Below are 15,408 nucleotides of genomic sequence, written 5' to 3' on the forward strand. Positions count from 1 at the left end.
ATCAACATTAGTAGACAGAAAGATGGCCAGCTTTAGTGCACCACACCCATTTGTAGATTAGATGCTACAGAGGTTAAGTTTAAAGATCAATGTTTCTCACAGTTTCTTTAAGTGATATCCAACGCGAGTAAGTTACTAAGAATTAATGCTCCTTCTGAGCTGATAGAAAGGTGTCCTAATTTCATCACATTAACTAGATTATAACTCATCAGTCAGATGTTGAAAACACCACACTACGATATGGAGAACCACTAAAGGACACATAACGACGGACAAATGTGTCCATGTTCACCCTAACTTACCTGTTATTTTTCACGAGTTAACGTTAGCCAAACTGCCGTGGTGTCTTCAGTGTTGCCGCATTCAAAGTCTCGCGCAGTCGCGCACGTTTACGCCCATAAGTTCAAAAGGACGCTGTCGGTTAGTTCGCCTTTTAGTCTGAGTTTAGGAATCACATTTATCTAATTAGCGTTTGTCTAACGTGCACTTTTTAGGTGACCAACAGGTCAGTTGTACATAAAATAGCCGTTGTAGAACATGCTGCTTTTATGTGCTGTCGGAAATTGTAGGATTCGAAGTTAGGCGCATACTAACGCATTAATCAGCTATTAGCTAGTTGCTTAAAAACACGAATGGAAATCACATCTACTCTTTTTGAGTCAAGCACGGCAATACAGATTTTTACATTTTTGTTTATTTTTTCCAACTGAAAGCATTTGTTTGTGCGGCAATTTACAATATAGCAGCTAGGCAGACATTGAAATGCAGTTATATTTTATAAAACAAACATCAAAAACAAAAATCAACATTATTAGACAGAAAGATGGCCAGCTTTAGTGCACCACACCCATTTGTAGATTAGATGCTACAGAGGTTACGTTTAAAGATCAATGTTTCTCACAGTTTCTTTAAGTGATATCCAACGCGAGTAAGTTACTAAGAATTAATGCTCCTTCTGAGCTGATAGAAAGGTGTCCTAATTTCATCACATTAACTAGATTATAACTCATCAGTCAGATGTTGAAAACACACTGCGACATGGAGAACCACTAAAGGACACATAAACAAATGTGGATTCCAACATATATATTTATTTACTTTAACATGATTACAATCAATGGAAATGTTTCTTTAGTCTTCTGCTGGTGTGACTATGATCTCTGGTGGGGACTGTGACTCTGCTTGGCGGCTCTGTGTTTTGAATCTCATGACGCGAGCCTGCACCACTGTGTGTGGCTGGGGAGGTGATGGTGCATGTAATGATGAAGATGAAGATGAAGAGAGGTGGTGCTTCCTGAGCAGGATCAGGTGAGGGTTCCTCAGTAAGGTATAAAACAACATCCAACGCCTCCTAGCCCGGCTGTTCACAGGAGATTCTGTCCAAAAGTAAAAAGTTAATAAACCCCAAATAAAAAACAAAATTATAATTGGAAAAAATGCACCAATAATAATCACAATAAAAAGATCAATTATACTCTGATAAAACAGATACATCTGTGCAGGATCGAACACAACTGCATTGAAGAAATATAGTGCATTTTGAGAGCTAATTTAAAAAGAAGATATTAGTTTGTGAATCTTAGTCAGCGGACAGGTGGAAGCAATAGTTATTTAGTGGGTGGTTGTTCATGTAAGAACTACAAACACACACACACACACACACACACACACACACACACACTACTGACCAGAGGGCATGTCGCTGAATGTGGAGTAAGCAGACGCAGTGTGTTTCTCCAGCGAGTTGGAGACCAGCAGCTGGCAGAAACACATCATGACTGGATTGCTATGATAGTGGTCAGCAAAAATCATCCCAATCCAGGTACTGTAGCCTGGGACATGCAAGAAATACTGTTAGAGCCACACACACATATATGGGAAATAAGACTGACCTTACAGTATTTTAAACATGTGTTAGGATGCTTTGTGAAATGCTGCCACCTCCTGGAAGAAAATGATCTTTAAGGATGAATGAAAGTCTTAATCTATAATATGACTCGAATGAGCCACACCACCATCAAATAATAATAATAATGATACGATTGTGTCTCTTATCTTCCACCATAGTATGAAAAACAGGTTTGACTGTGACATTGTATGCAGGTAAATATGGAGACAACTTCTTTAACACTGCTTAAACCAATACTTCCCTTCTTGTCTCACACACGTCTCGGTTGAAGTTCATCTTACCGGCATCCATGTTTTCATATCCTCTCTGCATAATGCTCCGGTCTATGCGGGACACCAGCCACGTTCCCACCACAATGCTGCACAGCAACCGCAATATGCAGTTGCTGATCCCCATCACCACGTTGTAGAAAAAGAAGAAGTAGTTGAAGCAGTGGAACGCTTTCCTGAAGAGGAGGAAGAGAAACTGTGATGTCACATCGCTTTGAGTTGTATCTAAAGTTTGTATTAAGGGGATTTTCCACACTGTAAAACCATGGGCAGCTTATGAGACAATGGAAAAGGTCCCACCACCTCTCCTAGGAGCAAGACACACAGACGTGATAGTTGTTTAGCCTCTTTTTGTTGTTGTATTGTGTCTCTTTGTGGTTGTTTTCCCCCATTTTGGTAGTTATTTGGGATCTCTTTGTGTTCTTTGAGGTCATTTTGAGTCTCTTCCAAATTGGTACGTGTCTCCTCTAGTGACAGTTTGTAGCTGAAGGCCAGTGGGCTGACACTTTGTGCCCCTTGGGCCCGTTCAGTAATCCATCCATGTGTAAAACACCATATTCTGTATTTGCTAGTCAATGAAGCTACTTTACACTATTGAGTCAGTGAGAAATGATGTCCTCAAACTGTCCACAGCTAATAATGTAAACCTATCTCTGTGTCACCAGCACTGCTTGTTTTAACAGTCAGTGTTTGCTGGCAAATGGAGAACCTGGGTTTTAGTGAGGCTGATGGTTCCTCTGATGGTTTTATCGTCAACACTTCTGAGATATCCATATTGAAATATGTACCCACCTGTTGTTGACAGCCAGAGGTTTGTGTTTATCAGTAGGGGACATTTTGTCCTGAAGGAAGAAGATCTGAACCAGAGCGATCTGGAGAACCACCAGGGCGATGACCAGACTGATGGTCAGACTGAGGAGACGCAGGGAAAATCTAACTGTCAATCTAACCGTCCATTCATATGCCATCGTATATGCACAAACACAGGGAAAGACGCCTTACAGTATAATCCCCAGGTTGGTGAGCATAGTCAGAGTTCTTCCATGCTGTACAGGAAGAACCAGCACATAGACCAACAACAGAGCAAACAGGAAGTGGACAAAGTGGACAATCAGGTAGCCTGAAGAGAAAATACAGAGGAGCTATAGGTCACTGAAAAGTAAGTTACTTCCTAAATCTCCCTCTTACTTCCTCTCATTCTCTTCCTCCAAGCTTCTGAAAGCGTCTCGCTTTGGACAAATTCTGGGTTGGGTCCCATAACGTATGTATACTGTGCTGATCTGCTCAGTGTGTGTATTTCAGGAGATGAACTGCTTACCCCACAATGTAAAGGCTATTTGCCAACCAGAGTATCTTGCAATGGAAGCCTGTGAAAATTGAAAGAGAAAGCTTGTTTTTATTGCATTAAATGAACGGGCCAAAATAAAATGAGATGCAAACGTTCACACGTGCTCTGCATATTTGAAACCGCCAAAGGCACGCTCACACATTGAAATATGAAAAATATGCAGATCATCCACTGTGACACGCACATCATGACCTGGAAACAGTTAAACTGGGGCCAATGTCACACTTGTGAATGTTGCTTTCAAGCATTTGGTGCCAAGCTGAAATCTGATTTGCCCTAGAGTCGTCTGCCATCTGCTGTGTGTGTGTGTGTGTGTGTGTGTGTGTGTGTGTGTGTGTGTGTGTGTGTGTGTGTGTGTGTGTGCATCTTACTTACTACGCTGACAGCAGAGCGAGGGTTGTGAAACTTCTCAGGAAGAAAACCCTTCTGTCCTTTCCACAGCCTCTTCAAGTGTTTTCTATAACGGCAGTACATCTATGTTTTTTTTTGTAATAACATTTCATCTAACATCCCATTATTATATCAATTTTGTTTGTTTTTGGGGACATTTATCATACAATTTCAATACATTTTGTGTATGATATGTTTAGGTCTCTTACCTGTAACATGCCAAGACATGGAAGCAGTAGGCTACAGAGTTGAGACTAGCAAAGATGGTGGTAGTTATCCAAGACTCTGCAATAACACAAATAACAACAACTTGACTGATTGACCAGGGCTTGGTGTATCTGTGCGGAGCTCATTTTTGGCCTATTTCTTATCGGAAATGTCCAGAATCAAGGAAGCAGCAGAAAGTTTGGTGTAAACTATGAGGGCGGAGCAAGACCAACTCACTTCTAGCCACGTCGATGAATTCTTCCAGCTGTGGTATCATGGCTTCCAGAGGTTCAGTCTGGTTACAAGACGTAACCAGCTGTTTCAGTGTATCCTTCCACCTGTCTACTTTGTCAAAAGCCACATTACTGAGACTGTAGTCTGCCAGGGTCATCTGGACAAATGACAAAAAGACAAATGAATACCTCCAGTAGATGCAAAGGTGAGGTGTTTTGGGTATCACGTTTCCAAAGCAAAGTGTATCTACATTTGATTTTTGTCTGGCTTTACCGTGTATAGGCCTATTAGCGAGACAATGGCGGTGCCGATGATCCTGTTGGGGAACTTGAAGTAAGGGTCCCACTCATACACTTTGCTCCGGAACCAGCTGCGGGGTTGACTGCAAGAAAGGAGGGTCAAAACCACTGTGTGTGTGTGTGTGTGTGTGTGTGTGTGTGTGTGTGTGTGTGTGTGTGTGTGTCACTTTATGTTGATGTCTTCAAATGCTGAATTCTGGTTCAAGTAACCATTCATCTTGTTTCAGCTGGGATCGTTATTGTGTTGAATGACATTAATCAAGATATCAATGCAGTCGCGAAGCTGGTGCTGAAGTCTACCAGCAGCACCTGAACTCACCAGACTGGACTTGAAGTCAGTACATTGAACTGCATTAACACACAACCTTGGACACATACTGGCTTAAATAGTTTAAACAGACAATCGTTTTCATATTTTAGTTCCACGAATGATACATAGTGGGTGACTGAAATGTAGTAAAAATCTATGTCATGTTGTGCTTTTGAAAACACTTAAGTGCTCTCCTTTTAGGTAAACTGGTTAAAACATTCAGCCATAGTGGATCCCTTTACAAGCAGCAGAAGTGGACATACCCACGTGCACACTTGACACTTGAAAGCAGCATTGGTGCACATGTCTTACCTGTGGGCAGGTGTTTTCCTCAGCAGTCTCTTAACGTGCTGCACCTGATGTTGCTCTATCAGCTCTTCAGGATCCTGGCAGCAGATTCAGCATGTTAACAGTCACACACAGTTTATTGTTTAGAAAATTCAGATTCAGATTATATATATTCACTGCAGAACCCCACAGGGACGGAGAGAGAAATGCAACAGAACGGTTGACATGATTCTCTTAATAAATGTGACATAAAATCTCACGTGGTCTTTAAATCGTTGGATTTCACCCACAGGGAAAATACACAGCAAGAACCATTTCAATGAGTTCATACATGCTGACCTCCTGTTCCACTTGCAGATGTATTCGAACAGCTTTCACCAGTATGTAGACAAATCGTCCCAAGAGGAAGATGAGGGAGAGGATGCAGGGCAACTGGATAATCAACTTCTGGTATTTACCAAGAATCTTTAAAACCACACAAACAAAGTCATTCATTCATTTATGCTTTTCATGAAAAGACGGGCAGCTCTTCATAACTGGATGTTTTGTAGAGCCTAAATTATTTAGGCGTAGGACGTGGCTGGTTCCTTGGTGGAAACCACACAGCCTCGGGCACATTTCCACGAGCTTTCACGATAGTTTAAGTACTCACCTACCTTACCATCGGGACAGGTGAATGTATCCCAGACTGTAACGATGATCCTAAAAAACAAGCATCGAGACATGTGATGTATTTTCTCAGTCTACTAAAACGTGATCATCCACATATCATCTGTCCATACGGCCGGACCTCTTATACATTTTAGTTTGTGTGAAGTAACCATCATATATATATATATGTTTCCGTTCCATTTCAAGACATTTACCAGGACAGAGAGTAGAGTATTCCCAGCACTGCCCCGGCCGCTCTGAAGGGTGTGGACAGACAGGCAAAGAAAGGGAAATAGACCAGGCCCACCTCTAACGCTCCAACCAGATACACTATAGCTGAGGACAACAAGAACAAAACACGTTAGTCCACCTGCTAATTACTTGTGTCTGCAAGGTAGAACCTGTGGGAGTACCTCTGGCCCAGGGCGGGACGGCGAAGGGGATGTATTGTTCAGAGAAGAGCAGCAGGACGCTGGAGGACACGGCACCAAATGCGAACCCATAGGACCAACGATTACTGAGGCTGCCGATGGTGTCCAAAGGCCTGGGACACGGTGACATCAGAAACACAAACAAAGCTTTTAAAGTAACCTAATATATATTCAGACTGTTGCCTAGAACAACCGCAGTACTGAATTTGAAATACTTTAGCTGCGATATTGAAACAGATATTGCTGTTATTTTATCTCTCTTGACATTTGAAGTTGTTGATGCTGCTGTTGACTTACACCACAATAGCAAAACGTCCCCCCAGGAAGGGCAATCTGTGGTCGATGGCCAGTCTCCGGGCTCTCTTCTGGAGGAACGAGAGCACCCCCACAATCAACAACTGGAAGACAAGACGTCAATGCATGAAACAAAACTTACTGGAAAAATCCTTTGTTTGCATTGCCGCAACTGTGTGAAAGTGTGAAATATGTTCGAGGCAGCAGGATGATCCATTGAACTGTGGGGTCGTCACCTGCCTCAGCGTCTTATGAACGTAGTTTTAATCAAGCTGCTGACCACAAACAAGTGACCACAAACAAAGGAAGTCATGGAATATTCATCTTCCGGGTTAAATATATGGACAACTTACTGCTGGTATGAGTGAAAGATGAAGGAACAGCTCCATAGAGATTCCACTCTGACAGTCCTGAACCTTCGCAACACTGGAGAAACAGGTTGTGACATTTGATTTAAAACGTTGTGAACTGTAGGGGCAGAAAAAAACAAACTAAACAGAAAAACTAAATCAATCAAAAAAGGTTAGAAATCATTTAAAAAAAAAGGTTTAATGTTGCTCTGTCTTGATTCAAAACAGCTACGATTAGGTTGAATAATCCTAAAGTCTGCATAACATTACCACAATGACTAACAGCTGCTAGTAACAAAGTCAAGTGCAGTGTCGTAAATGAGTATATGAAGTCTGTACTTACACATGTTCCACCTGGTTTCTTATCATCTTTGATAAGTCAGTTCACCGAAGTCAAGAAAGCGTTGTTCCTGCTCTACTGTAAAGACGAAGGAAGCCTCTGGATTGACACCACTTCATTGTTTCCTGGTTACAACCATGTGACTCACACATTTGACCTTTGGCCCCATGATACGATACTTTATTTCTCCGTTTTTTTTATGTCCTCTCTCCCAGTGCGTTGCTCTGTGCTTCTTTCGCCGAATCATTTGCTCATACTTTCACTGTTTGTCTTCATCACGCGCACACACACACGCGCACGCACACGCACACACACACACACAACACCATGGACCACTGTGTTACTCAGTATAAGGAGTGTAAACACTACGCTCTCCCAAAGAGATAACCAGCCGACCATTCACCTCCTGCCTCCTGCTCCAAGGAATGTTTTCAGAATATGTTACCATTTCTGTTCTTTTCCCTTGACCTTGTATCATTTCCATTGCAAAAAGAAAAGAAAAAAATCTTCCTCTTCTTGGTCGACTTTTATGGGATATGGATGTTATTGATAAAAAAATAAGAAAATAATAATAACAGAAGGTTAAATACTGCTGCTTGACATTTATTACTGATTGCAATGACACACACTTTTAGGAAATGTAATATCGCAGTTCCATGTTGGGTCGACAATCAGGTCCCGATTGGTCACTTTAGCGATGACATCATCCCCCGGCTGCACAGGTCAGCAGCTCTCCTCTTTGGCAATCAAAATGTCCACCCTGGTTGTTCTGCAGAGAGGAACGTGACAAGACACGTGCATGGGATTTGTGCTGTTTTGCTAACCTGAGATTTAGTTTAGGTGTAGCAATGTTTTTTTCTGGGAAATCACAACTCATATGAACTCATTGTGCCTGACAGTCTGGATAAAGTGTCCAAAGCCATCAATGAGGCTTTTTGAATACAGGAAATTGTGTGTTATAGTTTCTTTTTGAAAGACAGACATAGAAACAGAGACGGAGAGCACTTTCTAAAAAGACAACTAATGTGTGATGTGGAGAGGTTTTGAGATGACATCGACAACAGCTGTCCCATAGACAAAATAAATATTCAACTGGCTCTCTTCAAGCCATGCATTTGTATTTAATCAAAAACATCTGCAAAATCGTTGTGCTGTATTTGTTTTTTCACTCTGGAAAGCCACAAAGCAGAACCGTCTCTTGGCATGTTGGTCATCATTATCCTGTAGCAATGACCACTAGCTCATTTCCTGTAAAGGCTTCCAGTCATTTGAGTCAGCTGCTGCTGTCAGCCAATCAGGGTTCAGCATTGTGACTCTGCTTTTTAAATGAATCCACCACCAGAGGGCGACTCCAAGCACTCAGTCCTCCACCCGGTGGACTTGGAGGTAGCTGTGCTTCTTGTGTGAATGCGGGGAGACTGGAGCAGCTGTGTGTGTGTGTGTGTGTGTGTGTGTGTGTGTGTACTCACTGTCTCTGGACACACAGGGTGCACTCGTTGGCGTAGGTGTTTCCATCGCTGCCGCACACAGGAGCGAGGTTCAGAGGGCACGCCAAGATCTCGGCCGTTCCCGGACAGGACGGCTGCCAGGAGGGACACACACAGGATCGGGTGTGACTTTACCTTCAATGTTTACCCTCAGAAGAAAGCTCACTCACCATAATACATGTTTGGAATGGATTGAGTGAAATAGTTTATACTTCTTTACTTTTTTAAAAGTCTCTCTCTCGCTCTCTCTCTCTCTCTCTCACACACACACACACACACACACACCCCCACACACACCCCCCCCCCCCCACACACACACACACACACACACACACACACACACACACACACACACACAAACCTTCCTCAAGAGTCCAGAGTTCTCCTCAGCTTCTGTAAAAGAAAGCACATGACTTCGAAAACCATACATGTTGGCATGCAAAAAAATATATAATTAGCATGCAAAGCTACATCCAGATACGTAAACTACATTCATGATTGTTTAAGGTCAGTATCTGTGATACATTTTAATATAGTCCCTGTTATTGATAATTCTGATATATTATTGATACTAATACTAGAGTATATACTATGTAACATTGATAAACATGATTTTACATAATGTGGTATCTCTGGCTGAGTATATAATATACTGTAAAATGTCTATGAAAAGCATTCATACATGTATTTAGTATTTTATATTTCTCTCAATGTCATTGTCTGTTTTCACTTTGACCTAAATTCTTTTTTTTTAATAGTTGATCAGTGTCAAATACGCGTTGACGCAATGTTGTAAGGCAAGGTAACATATTAACTTCCAAAGTGTTTTATTAGACAGTGTGTGTTTCATTCTATGGCATCTACAATGAAATCCATCAAAATAGTTGTTGAGACATAAACTCTATAGTCTTTAAAATCTCTCAAACTAGAATGCAAAACGAACTCAGACAAAGAGTGTTTTTCTTTCATACCTGAAGCCACACAGATGAGCAGGAGTCCCAGAAAAACAACTCTCCCAATCATGATGTTGGTGGATGAATAACTGACAGAAACCTCTGAGCGTGCACGTTTTTACTGGCAACATAATCGTGTGTGTGGGAACACAGCAGGTGAAAATAGACACACAAGCACACTCTAGAAATTTATAGTCATCAGCACACACACACACACACACACACACACACACACACACACACACACACACACACACACACACACACACACACACACACACACACACACACACACACACACACACACACACACACACACATCTTTTGTTCAGTCACTATACTAACTTCCCTTTGACAACAAGCTTTGTTGTATCTACCACCCGACTAGACAAACAAAATGCAAAATAATCAACTCAGATGTTCTTTTTTTTTCCAAAAGGTATGATTTTTTTTATTTATTCATGTAAAGAGTAACTATACACAATGCGTAACAGACTCAAACAGCTGTTTAATACTTAAAAATGTAAACAAATAATAACAATACAGAGCACGAGAAGAGAAAAATCACCACCGTAATTCTGTCCTGCACGTCTCTCTTTATCTCACTACTGTCTCCGCCATATGTCTCAATCACGTGGAAGCCTTCCATCTCGAGTTCAAGTTTCAAACAGATGTTTTAATGCAGTGGTGTAGCTTCATTTTGTCTGAATTATACCTGTGTTCCAGTGCAGAGCATTGTTAAAATGTACCAAATCCCTACGAATACGTCTTTGACACAACAGGCTATGAAGTCTATAAAGTGCTCACATTGAGGGTTTTGGTGCGTTCCAAGATCCGATTGTGACACAGAGAACCCATAGTGACAATCCGTCCTCAGTTTAAACCCTGGATGCGGTTTCCTGGACTATAAAGCTTTACAAGCACAACTAATTCACGTGGTCCCTGTTTATGTGTCGTCTGGCTTGTCGACTTGTCCGTGAAACATAATTTAGTCCGAAGCGTCTCAACCCCACGTCTAAAAATGTGGGTGCAGTTAACGTCAGAGTGGCAGCTTATCGATGTGGACAGACGGAAAGATTAGAATTTGGCAACATGACTAGAAGATAAAACCAAAAAAAAAAACCTGATGGTGACTGAATGAGGGAGCACACATTTTGACACAATGTGTGCTTTTTTTTGTTTCGAGCTGCTGACTGCGGATGAAGGCCTGAAATGAAAGCACAACTTTACAAAAACGGTTTGCCTCCTCGACATTATGCTGGTGGATCAAAGATATATATTCAGCTCCATTTGGCACAGATACGGTTTGTTCATTCCACTGGTAACATTTCTTTTTTTCTTTTGTACATAATATCCACATCTGGCTCAGGTCTTGAACGCTCCCGTCGTGTATAAAAACACGCGTCACTGGAAAAGTCACCATCTTTAGAGCTACAGTTTTATCTGCAGGAGCATTTCCATCTGACTCATCTCACCGCCAAAAATCCCATTTTGATACAGATTTCTTTTTTTTTTCTTTTTTCAACAACATAATTTTGGATTTTAGACTCCACATATACACGATGTGCCAGTAATCCCACAATATTGAAGCACAACTCGAGCCCTTTTACAAGCTGATCTTACGGCATGCTTCGGCGCACGCACACACAGAAGTGCTGATAGTACAGGTGTGTTGGCCCGGTGGAAAGCATGCAAGTATATATTTCCAAGGAACTTTCAAAAACCGGTCCGAATTCTTTGTGCGACATTCAGCCTTCTCGTGAAGTCCCGACTGCCAGTTTGCGATGGTCATCCTTCCGTCCACTCTGACAAGCCTTCCGTTTAGAGAGAGCAGGGCGAGTAAAAAAAACAAGCCAGGACAGCAGTCTTGTACAGACATCAAGCAACCACAAGATTTTTTTTTTGTCGTTGTTTTGTTTTTTGACAATGAAGAACACAATTTAAAAAAAAAAAACAGTCACGTTTCATTCATCCTCTTCACAAAAAGCCCCTTTTTTTGTGCTTTGATGGTATCCGTCTTATACATTCCTGGGCCGCCTACATACATTGGTGTTGTTTTTAATGGAGTGCTCAGATTTCGCTCTGCACTTTGATACAGTATAGGCACTGTGCTGGACAATGTCAAGGACACGAAGAACAAAAATAAAAAAAAAGACAACTTGGTTATCAATCTTAATTATTACCCAAACAAAGAAAAGAAAAACTCCGTAGAGGTTACGTTTGTCTATTAGAAATAAATTACCGTAGAAAACCAATTAGTACAAATTATTATGTTGCATGATTGTGACTGAAATCAATTGGATTGTAAATGCTTTTTACCATCATTTGCATGATAAAAACAACTGCGCTTGGTAACAAAGAGAGAGGTTTGACCCTGAATAAAAAAAGTAGTCAGTCCGTCTTTTAGCAGTTGGCAGTGAATGATCTGGATTTTTCTTTTGTTTCGGTTTACGCTGTGGTGATTTCACGATACGGAGCAGCCCACGTACACAGTCCCACCGACTACTGCGAACTACTTTCAGGAACGGGCGGGGGGGGGGGGGGGGGATATTTCCTCCCATCATCCCCGATGCCGTGTCCATTGAGAGCCGAGCAGGGCCACAAACACCTTCCAGTCGAGCGCAGCGTTATAACCCCGCTGTTGCTTCAGTCTTTTCTTTCTTTCCGGCCGTCTAGTGAAGGAGAAGCACCAGTCTCCAACCCTCACAGGAATATCTTCTCATCTTAAATATATTCTGGTATATTTCTTGCATTGATTTGCATTGAGTTTTCATTGCGTCAGTGTCACAATACCCGCAGTCTCTGCCTTTTCAAGAGGCTGTGCGCTGAAGTGCAGGTCCACTGAGAAATGATAACAATTAAAAAAGACTAAAAAATAGAAATAAAAAAATGAACATAGTTCGTCTCCCCTTCGCTGGTTCGTGGTCCATGTTTTCTGGGTTGGGGGAGGGTTGGGTGAGGCGAAGCGACTCCCATGATGCCATGCTGTGGAATCAGACGCAGCTCTCCCTGGTCTTGTTGTCCGTGAGGAAAGAGTTATGCTTGGAAATGTTCACTACCACAGCGTCCCGTTTATTCAGATGGGCCTCTTTCAAATGGTCCTCATCACTTTGGTCCTTGGCGAAATTTACAAACACCTGCGGGGAGGGAAAGGAAGAGGAAAGGGAAATTAAGACTCAGCCCATACTGAAGTCACAGTCCAGTTATAGTCAAGAGCTTCGGGGTGCAATTGCTTACTTGGTCTAAAGTTGTCTGTGAGACGGAGTAGTCCTCTATGCTGAGGGCCTCCTTGTTCTTAGAGAGCAGGGAGAAGATGCGGGCGAGGGAGGTGAGGGAGGAGGGCAGCTGGTATTGCAGCATGTTGCGGTGTTTCTCCTTCAGTGTGCTGCCAGGCAGCTCCCGCTCGATGAACTCCATCACCGGCCGAAGGTCCGGGTCCGGGCCAGCCACCCGCAGGATGATGGTGTAGCCATCACCGAACCTGGTGAGAATGCAGCGAAGCACATTGTCATTCAACGGAACTTTCTAAAGAGCACAAAATGAATGATGAAAAGTGCGATTCTTTCATTTCTCATATGCTTGAAGTGCTATTTTGGCAAGTGTCCCCACCTGTTTTTGAGATGCTGCACACTGCCCAGACAGCGGAACCTGCCGTTGACCATGATGGCCATTCTGGTGCAAAGTGCTTCACACTCCTCCATGCTGAAAAAAGACAAAACACACGGGAATATGAGCTCAGTCATGTTGCGGTAACCACGTCAATTAACAACAAAAAATATATAGGCCCATTAATTGAGAAGGTGTAGCTCAGATGGCGAGTCTAACCTGTGAGAGGTCAGGACTACGGATCGTCCCTCTTTGATGATGCTCAGGATTGCGTTCCACAGGGCACGACGGGCTTTAGGATCCATGCCTGTTGTCGGTTCATCCTGTGAACAGGAAGCAACAGACACTCAGCTGCTGCTACAATGTACTTTCACACTGCTGCCCTGCTTTACGCAAAATAAAAGAAGAAAGAAGTATGTTGCGTATGTTCTACTGACCAGAAAGACTACAGGTGGTCCTCCTATGAGAGCGATGGCAGTAGACAGTTTCCTCATGTTTCCTCCGCTGTAGCTGCCCGCTGACTTGTCCACATACTTGACCAAACCCAGCTTCCGGATGCCCCACTCTGCCACCTAGTGGACAGGAAAAAGTCTTCACGTCAACCATTTTCTTTTTCTTTTGTACATGCATATTGACTGACATACAATAGAGTCCGTTTGTTTATTTGTATAGACCTTTATATCTCACTCAACTTAAGAGAAACAAGACTCCAAAAGTCGAGTTATTATATTATATTACATATAAAAGACCAATACAATAAGTTCAATACATTATGTCATAGCAAATCAAGTAGGCCCATGCATGTGTGTTCATGTGTTTGTTACTGACCTCACAGACTTCCTTCTCAGGCACTCCTCTCAGGATGGCGTAAAACTCCAGGTGCTCTCTGCCGGTCAGCAGGTCGTTGATGGCATCAAACTGAGGACAGTAGCCCATGTTCTGATGCACCTCATCGATCTCTGTCGTTACACTGAAGTGAGATAAACATAGGAGTGGAATTAAGTTCCATAGAAAACAAAAGTATGCAGTTTTAAAGAATTTGCTTATTATTGCAATATGTATTTGAAGTGCCTTTAAATTGCATCATTGATCCTAAGAACATATCATTGTGCCAGACGCCCCCTCGTTGAATAAACTAGAATAATATATTCATTCTAATACAGATGATTGGATGTATTGTATATTTGGAGGAGGTGTGTGTGTGTGTCTTACCTCTTGCCAGCCAGGTAAGCCTCTCCGCCGGTGACATCAGAGTCTCCTGTCAGCATTTTAAAGGTGCTGGTTTTGCCTGCCCCGTTCACCCCCAGCAAACCGAAGCACTGCAGGAGAAGAGAAACACCGTACGTTTATTTTCACATATAATAATATACACTTTCTTTCCTACATTCATTGTATCTGCTGTATCATCCTCTTACAAGACACATTTTTAAAGAAAACACAAACTTTTTTTATCTGTACTAAAGAAAGCCCCGTGTTTTCCTGGTTTAGAATCCCGTCTGTTGCATGCTGTCTGTATCGTACCTCTCCAGGGGGGATGCCAACACACAGTCGGTCCACTGCCGGCTTCTGTTTCCTCTTGTAGATCTTGGTGAGCTGTCTGAGCTCCAGGATGTCGGTCTTTCCTCCTCCGTTCAGGATCCTCTGTCGCTCTCTGGCCACGTCCTCATCTTCTTCCCCAATAGGCTTCAGGTGACTGGTGGAAGACCTGGAAGGTCACAGGCAGCAAAGGAAAGAGAGGTCACATAAAAAGGCTTGGTTGAAGCCTTCACCCAGAGGCGATTCAAAGCCAGATCTACTTGTTTTGAGTTGTAATGTTTTAGTTACGGATACTGCGTTATAAGGAAAACTCTGGAGGAATGATTTTTTTTTTTGTGTATTGAAGGTTTCACCCACCTGGCCTTGAAGAAGAAGTGGTACTGAATGAGGACAGTGATGATGAAGAAGACCAGGCCCTCTACGGCCATTGCAAACAGGTTCTTTCCCACCATGTCCCAGGCCAGAGGGGAGCGGAACCGGTTTTCACCTACAGAGACACGACCACA

At 42.5% G+C, this 15,408-nt stretch overlaps 3 protein-coding genes across 4 annotated transcripts in view; all 3 read right to left on the reverse strand.

Moving 5' to 3' along the window:
• Positions 1-1,131: 1,131 nt before the first annotated feature.
• On the reverse strand, positions 1,132-7,434 carry stra6l (STRA6-like; the record flags this gene model as incomplete). Its single annotated transcript, XM_079158849.1, has 18 exons — positions 7,324-7,434; positions 6,984-7,056; positions 6,634-6,734; positions 6,319-6,449; positions 6,121-6,241; positions 5,911-5,956; positions 5,606-5,719; positions 5,279-5,352; positions 4,631-4,739; positions 4,361-4,514; positions 4,126-4,201; positions 3,902-3,983; positions 3,497-3,545; positions 3,181-3,298; positions 2,971-3,090; positions 2,191-2,354; positions 1,689-1,832; positions 1,132-1,376 (listed from the first exon to the last, which is right to left on the reverse strand). Exons 1-18 carry the CDS (start codon positions 7,347-7,349, stop codon positions 1,132-1,134), a joined length of 1,947 nt encoding a protein of 648 aa, XP_079014975.1. The 5' UTR covers positions 7,350-7,434.
• Positions 7,435-7,907: 473 nt separating this feature from the next.
• spink4 (serine peptidase inhibitor, Kazal type 4) lies at positions 7,908-9,902 on the reverse strand. Its single transcript, XM_079160312.1, has 4 exons — positions 9,779-9,902; positions 9,169-9,200; positions 8,790-8,902; positions 7,908-8,089 (listed from the first exon to the last, which is right to left on the reverse strand). The coding sequence occupies exons 1-4, from the start codon at positions 9,828-9,830 to the stop codon at positions 8,044-8,046; spliced, it is 243 nt and encodes an 80-aa protein (XP_079016438.1). The 5' UTR covers positions 9,831-9,902; the 3' UTR covers positions 7,908-8,043.
• Positions 9,903-10,191: 289 nt separating this feature from the next.
• The window catches only part of LOC306695807 (phospholipid-transporting ATPase ABCA1-like), a 37,758-nt gene continuing 32,541 nt past the window's right edge, over positions 10,192-15,408 (reverse strand). For both annotated transcript variants that reach the window (XM_079159171.1, XM_079159170.1), the window contains exons 41-49: positions 15,260-15,389; positions 14,888-15,071; positions 14,579-14,685; positions 14,195-14,336; positions 13,804-13,938; positions 13,586-13,689; positions 13,370-13,462; positions 12,998-13,241; positions 10,192-12,897 (exon numbers count right to left, since the gene is read on the reverse strand). In XM_079159171.1, the coding sequence (XP_079015297.1) occupies positions 12,754-12,897; positions 12,998-13,241; positions 13,370-13,462; positions 13,586-13,689; positions 13,804-13,938; positions 14,195-14,336; positions 14,579-14,685; positions 14,888-15,071; positions 15,260-15,389 (1,283 nt within the window). In that variant the 3' untranslated portion in view covers positions 10,192-12,753. The remainder of the gene's footprint in view (positions 12,898-12,997; positions 13,242-13,369; positions 13,463-13,585; positions 13,690-13,803; positions 13,939-14,194; positions 14,337-14,578; positions 14,686-14,887; positions 15,072-15,259; positions 15,390-15,408) is intronic.

Source organism: Pholis gunnellus (genome assembly GCF_910591455.1).
Source record: "Pholis gunnellus genome assembly, chromosome: 5".
Classification (NCBI taxonomy): domain Eukaryota; kingdom Metazoa; phylum Chordata; class Actinopteri; order Perciformes; family Pholidae; genus Pholis; species Pholis gunnellus.